General features: G+C 42.1%; 1 protein-coding gene across 1 annotated transcript; it reads left to right on the top strand.

The window, feature by feature from the left end:
• Positions 1-213: 213 nt before the first annotated feature.
• mxd3 (MAX dimerization protein 3) lies at positions 214-6,505 on the top strand. Its single transcript, XM_052076529.1, has 6 exons — positions 214-412; positions 1,375-1,474; positions 1,598-1,627; positions 1,709-1,823; positions 2,415-2,580; positions 5,433-6,505. Exons 1-6 carry the CDS (start codon positions 343-345, stop codon positions 5,549-5,551), a joined length of 600 nt encoding a protein of 199 aa, XP_051932489.1. The 5' UTR covers positions 214-342; the 3' UTR covers positions 5,552-6,505.
• The last annotated feature ends 21 nt before the right edge of the window (positions 6,506-6,526 follow it).

Raw genomic sequence — 6,526 nt, 5'->3', positions numbered from 1 at the left:
AGTGGTTGAGTGCACACTGGACTTAATTGTCACCGAAGAGGACAAACGCGTCTTTTTTCACTGAAACCTTAGGAAATAGGCAAATGCGTGTGCAAATTAAGTACAAAAAGCTAACAAGTATCATTTATGTAGTTATTTGTGAAAAATATTTAACCAATACGGGTATTTTTTGTTTATAAAATATAAGATTTCCGAGTTTAGAATGAACCTTGAAGGCAACACGACTGTGGGGCTCAGTCACTGGATTGAGGACGTTGCACACTCAGACTGCAAGTGTTTCACCCGTTCTTGGCTGCTGACTAATTTAGCGTGTTATTTTGAACAACAACAACAAAAAACAGAATGGAAGGGTCCATTTGCAACATCCAGGTGCTTCTTCGTGCTGCTGAATTTTTGGAGAGGAGAGAGCGAGGTAAGTGTCTATTTATGCACAACAAACGTCAGCATACGCGGCAAAGTTGCTTATCGTCAAAACAACAAAACGAACTGCTAAGCGAGTGCAACTCTAGCGTGCAAACATACATTGGAAGCAATGAGACGAGAAATAGCATGCGAATTGATCGATATGCACGATCAGCTATTTTGGACGAGCTCTCCATTTGACTCAGTGACCTACATATCACTCACATCATTGTACTAAAAGGCGCCAATCTTCTCCACTTTCAAAATGAAGCCGTGCGGCTTTCCGCGATTTTAACGGCGAATGATCAGGTCCAATGAAATGTTTGGTGCTGTTTAATTCATTGACAGTGTTTTGTTCGCGTTTCAGGCCATTTTGACGTGAGCGATTTCCAATGTTAGCCTTTACGACAGTGGACATTTTGGGGCGGGTGATGGCGCCAAAATCAAACACAGCTGATGCCGATGGCAGGCTCGGTGCTTAATGTTTTTTCGTCTATTAAGGACGATAAAATACATTGGTTTTGAAATGCAATTAATTGTTGGTTGTATCACATCTATGATGGTCGGAAAAATACGTCTGCGGAGTGCACTTTGGCTAACACGTTTTCATCAGTCTTGAGGTTTGTGGTTCGAATCTCGGCCTTCCTTTGTGGAGTTTGCATGTTACCATGTTTACGTATTCTTTCCTCGTTCTAAAATATTTTTCATACCGCCTATGATTTGATAAAAAAAAGTGCAACATAAATCAAACATAAATGTAAAATATTGGCACCAGCCTAAAAAAGTCCATATCAACATGCACGTGCGCGACCCGTGAGGATCAGCGGATTGGAAAATGGACGGATAGATGTTTCGCAGTAGAATCATAGTCGGAGGCTTTTTGAAGGCTCCTTTACTCTCGTCAGCAGTTTAGGAGATGGGTGGCAGTAGAATGGAGTGAGTTTGATGTATTTGTGATATTTTTTTTTTCAGAGGCGGAACATGGCTATGCTTCACTTCTGCCTCCTAGTTTGACTCAGTCTGATAAGAGAAGCAAACAGAAGAGCAAGAAGCTATCTGCTTGTGGCAATAGGTGAATGCATTATGTAACTCACACAGCTGACAAGAGGGTGTGGTGTGCTTGTTCAGGTATAGTGTGGCACTCATGACTGTCGTTTGTTTTAATTAACATTCCTTTTTCACGCTACAAATGCAGGTCCGTGCACAACGAGCTAGAGAAAAACAGGTGACTAATGTGCTTGTGTTTGGAAAAATGAGCCACATTTGAATGACTTGCAGTCATACATATTGTTGCTTTGCTTTGTAGACGAGCACAACTGAGGCAGTGCCTAGAGCAGCTCAAGAAGCAAGTTCCTCTGTCATCGGACTCGATGAGGAACACCACACTCAACCTGCTTAGGCGAGCCCAGCTGCACATCAAGGTAAGAAAGTGATAACCACACAAACAATAAATTATAATCTAAGGCTAAACTAATGACAACTGTTGTTTTTTTTTGTTCCCCCCCCCCCACCTTAATGAAATTAGATTTCAGGCAAGAAGCGTGGCAAAACTACAGTGTCTTTCGGCTTGGTTGGATGTCTTTATTTTGTGGAAGTGGTCATAATGTCGTGTATGGTGGGTCTTTGAGGTTGGACTTCCCATGCGTGCTTTAAATTTTTCAAAATGCTCAAATTTTCATGCTACATTTTTGGGGGATTTTTTCTGCACGTTGACAGTGTTTTATAATATTTCAGTTTTATGTTTTTAACTACATGTGAGAGAGTTAGAATATTGGTGCGACACAGTGAAAGTTGTCCATCCACCTCCGCAAACTACAACCATATTGTAAACGCATTAAATGAATACATCTTATAGTGTTTATCAAAAATAAACATGATCATTTTTAAGGCAGAACACGCTCTCGTCCATTTCAGTTGTCAGAGACAAATGACTTCCCTTCTGAAGTTGGCCTTCACAGTTGTCCCTTAATTCTGCTCACATCTCCACTGACCTTGTGCATTTTTCATGACAGAAGCTGCAGGAGCAGGATGAGCGTGCAGAGCAGTTGAAGGGCCGTCTGCGCTGGGAGCAGAGGGAGCTTCAGGTGCGTCTTGAGCAGCTGCAGCGAAGTGCTGAGCGCATGAGGAATGACAGCCAGGGCTCCACCATGTCATCTGAGAGGTCGGACTCAGACAGAGGTGAGTTTTATCTCTCTGCAATAACCATTAAGATTTCAACCACACATATTTTGCCCACTATGGGCTGAAACAAAGGCTGCAGAAGTGAAAATCAATACCTTTTGTTATTTTAATTTACAACAAGACTATTTTTGTCATTCACGACGGTCGCTCGGACAGACTACCAGATATATATCACTCTGTCTTCGGCCGGATGAGACGTCACACACTTCAACCGATCAGACCCCGCCCGCAATCGCTCCTGTCAAGATTCAGTCCATGGGAAGCATGTCATAGTCATGTCGACGGAGGCATGATGTGCATGTGCATTGTTTTTATGTTCAGAAAGGAAGAAAGAAAAAGATGAGCCTTTGGGTTCCTGGATGGTGGGGAGAGGGCGGTATGGACTCTCTACTCTCCAAAAGAATTGAATTTGTTTCATGACACCACGTTTACTAGTTCACTACTAGCTTTTTACAGTTAGCAAACGTAGCATGAGTTGGAATGCGACATATGCTTTTCAATATTTCCTCTTTAGTTCACGTCACTTTTTAAATATTGTACACCGCATTGTCATTTTCCACACTTTTTTTGTGGTCGTCGTGAAGCGTCCCATTTGCCCCACGACCAGTCATTGAGTATGTCACGCAGATAATTCAAAATCGGCAAAGAGTCACTTCATTTGTCTGGGACACATCTGTCGGTTCAAAATCTGGCTCCATTCATGAAGTCTGACATCAGCATAGCCTTTATTTATCCAAGGCATCTAATGTAAGAAATAAATGAATAACCTGTGGCACGCCAACCAACCACAATTTGGCACAAACAGTGGAACCTCGATTAAACAAGCTAATTGGGGGAAGGCATCGTCCCTAAAAGCCGTCCGTTTGGGCTGCACAAGATATAGAAAAAATATCGCCTTTGCGATAATGGCCCACGCCATTTGCGTTTTGCAAAGTCATGCAATAAATTTTATATGGAATTGTATTAGATGCAACCGTAAGTGTGCATCGCCATCCGAGAGGTGAACAGTATTTCGGGGCACTACTAACACCATATACACTACTCACCAAAAGGTCAGGGATATTTGGCTTTCAGGTGAATTTAATGGAAAATGTAAAAACGTCACGCTACAGTGATATCACATGAAAGTAGGGCATTTATGTAGAAGGATGCACTCGTGATTTCTCAAACAATTAATGGAAACAAAAGTTAACAATGATGGCGGGTACACTACAACAACAAAAAATGGTCTCAATAACTCGTCATGTGCCCTTGAGCATCAGTTGCACCTTGACGACGACGTCTCATGCTGTTCACAAGTCGACCTAATGTCTGCTGAGTCAGGGCAGCCCTCAGATCATTGACCTTCTGAAATGCAGTTTCGAGCCTCTACATGACAACTCGGCTGACCCCCCAGGTTTTCAAGAGGAGAAAGTGCAGGCCTTTCCATTTGAGGTACACCAGTCTCCAACCGCCATTCCCTGGCGATGCGACCTTGATGAGTTGCAACATTGTTGTCCATCAACAATCTGATATATGAACACCACGGGCCAGATACAATCATGTAGGGGCACAATCACTGGATGAATAATGTTATTTAGGTAGTATGGAATTGTCACTGTACCATTCACAAAGTGTAGAGCAGTTATGTACCGACTGGACACACTTGACGCATTATAACACCGCCACCACAAAAAGCTCATCTGGTGACAACAGTGGCTGATGCATAGCGCTCTCCTTGACGTCTGATGTAAATGGTTTCGAATGGTCTGACCTGACACTTGAGTGCCTCTCACCTCCCTTAAACATGTCTGGAGTTGAGTGGCATTCATCATCCGGTTTCTCAGAGCATTGTTCAACATGGAGTCATCAGCATGGGATGTGGCCAAAGAACATCCAATTAACATCTTTCTGTGAGTCTTTTGATATCTCTGTTGCAACCTGCTGACGACACTATGTGATACTCTATGTGACACTATGTGGCCAATTGCTCAGTGGCCACTTGCATCTGAGAACGTCCTGTTTGAAGCATCACAATGATGAAGTACTGTTGATCCATTGTTAGGTGTCGTCTTGGTCTCATGATGTCAAAACGTGAACAGCATGATGAGGATGACCAAGACCAAACACCTGTTGTGAATTTTGCTGCTCAGCTCCTCATAAGAGAACAGCAACTTGTGCAAAAAGTACCGAAACATTTAACAGTTGGACATGAGCATTCGTAAGCTTAGAGAACGTCACATTAAGTGACCTGTAAAGGTTTGAATACATTTTCACCCAAAAGCCAAATATCCCTAACCTCAGTCAACAACGGCTATAGATATGAATAGGTAGATCCAACATGCTGCTTTTGAGCTGCGTGCCTATGGTGTAGCCAAGTTAACATCCATGCTTTTTAACTTGTATTACGTGTGATGGGACGTTCGCCCCTACCAGCATGGTTGCCACATTGGCTCAGCCTTTAGTCTCCGGTAAATTAATTTATGACCAGAGAGCAGTATAAGCCAGAAACATGACTCGTCTCTGTCTGTTGATGGCACCCTAGCACCATTTACTGGCACTGTGATGAAACTGGACAGTTCTGGAACGAACAGACTTTGTAAGGTACTATACAAAGGGGTTTTGAATGGGCTTGAGTCAACACTATTTTCATTGAATGCAGTAAAAAAATCTCTCACCCCCACCGCAAAAAATATATGTAAATACAGGTATAATATACACACGCACACCGTTTGTATAATTTCCATGGCACGCCTGATGATCTCTTACAAAGGTTACAAAGGTGGGAATCGAAGGTATCGAAAATGGATGTATGGTTGATGCATCTGATTTCCTTCTTGTTTGCCGACTTCCGTTTTTGCTCCTTTCAGAGGATGTCGAGGTGGACGTGGAGAGCATCGTGTTCGACTGCATGGACTCTGAAGAGCCTTACATTGAATGCAGCGCTGTCGATCACTGTTACTCCACTATGGACAAAGCCTGGCTATGACAGCAGCTACTATCATTCTCATCGTCATCATGGTGGAGAGGAGGGGGAGTGAACATTCCAAAAATGAGCTAGGTGAGGACAATGATACTGCACAAGTGAACAACCCCCTTTTTTTTTAAAAACAGAGGCAGTTTATCAATCTTGTTTGAATGTTACACCACAAGCGTAATCATGATTTCGGTTATGAATGAGCTGCGTCTGTTTGCACTGAAGAGCAGTTTACATCACTGGGCTCGGATGGCTCTGTCAAACATATCCAATGCCACAAAGACACATTCATTGTAGGGAGAAAAAAAAATCCTCCACACAAGTAAGTGAGATTTTTCTTGGCTTCACTATGCCGACACTGACTTCAGCCTTAAAATCGATTTCCCATCTTTATTTTAAATCAAGCTAAGCATTACAATATATCTCAGTAAGGCCACGTGTGGCCTGCACTTGAACATTAATCTTTGCTATGTTTTATTGACTGTCGTTTCACGTTTTCTTTTGTTGCACATAAGCATCCTCGTATTGCACTTGTCTTGTCTTCTAAGAGTTGCGAGTATATCGGAAGTGAAAACACAGGCAACAGAATGATTTAGTGGTCATTGTTGCACAATTATGTGACTGTGCCTGAGATTCATTTGGTGTATTTGCACACTCTAGTTCTGTTATGACGTGTGAGAGTTTTGATGCCTGGTGGATGAAAATCAATTCTTGCACAGCCATGGTTCTTCTTGATCACTCTTAACAACTTTAGGTAATGATTTTGCTGTACTACATGTATTATTTTGCTCTGTATTTAATAACTGAAGGCACATTTCGTCCTCACCTTTTGGATATGCAAAATGCCTTATTACCTTTTTACTGCTGTTTTATGTATGCATTCAGACTCCCTCCGCCCAGTAATATCATGTAGCAATGATTTGTAATGGTGTAAGCTTTTTATGAATAAATATTTTCTATATTTAAGAGTCTGGCTTTATTTATTCA

This window comes from Hippocampus zosterae, chromosome 1 (assembly GCF_025434085.1).
Source record: "Hippocampus zosterae strain Florida chromosome 1, ASM2543408v3, whole genome shotgun sequence".
In the NCBI taxonomy this organism is placed as follows: domain Eukaryota; kingdom Metazoa; phylum Chordata; class Actinopteri; order Syngnathiformes; family Syngnathidae; genus Hippocampus; species Hippocampus zosterae.
Note: the sequence above shows the minus strand (reverse complement) of the source record. Positions and strands in the feature narration are given on the sequence as shown.

Coding starts and splice junctions, on each gene's coding strand:
- mxd3 (XM_052076529.1), top strand. CDS start 343: ATGGAAGGGTCCATTTGCAACATCCAGGTGCTTCTTCGTGCTGCTGAA. Junction 1,475..1,597: donor CTATCTGCTTGTGGCAATAG/GTGAATGCATTA, acceptor CTACAAATGCAG/GTCCGTGCACAACGAGCTAG. Junction 2,581..5,432: donor GAGGTCGGACTCAGACAGAG/GTGAGTTTTATC, acceptor TGCTCCTTTCAG/AGGATGTCGAGGTGGACGTG.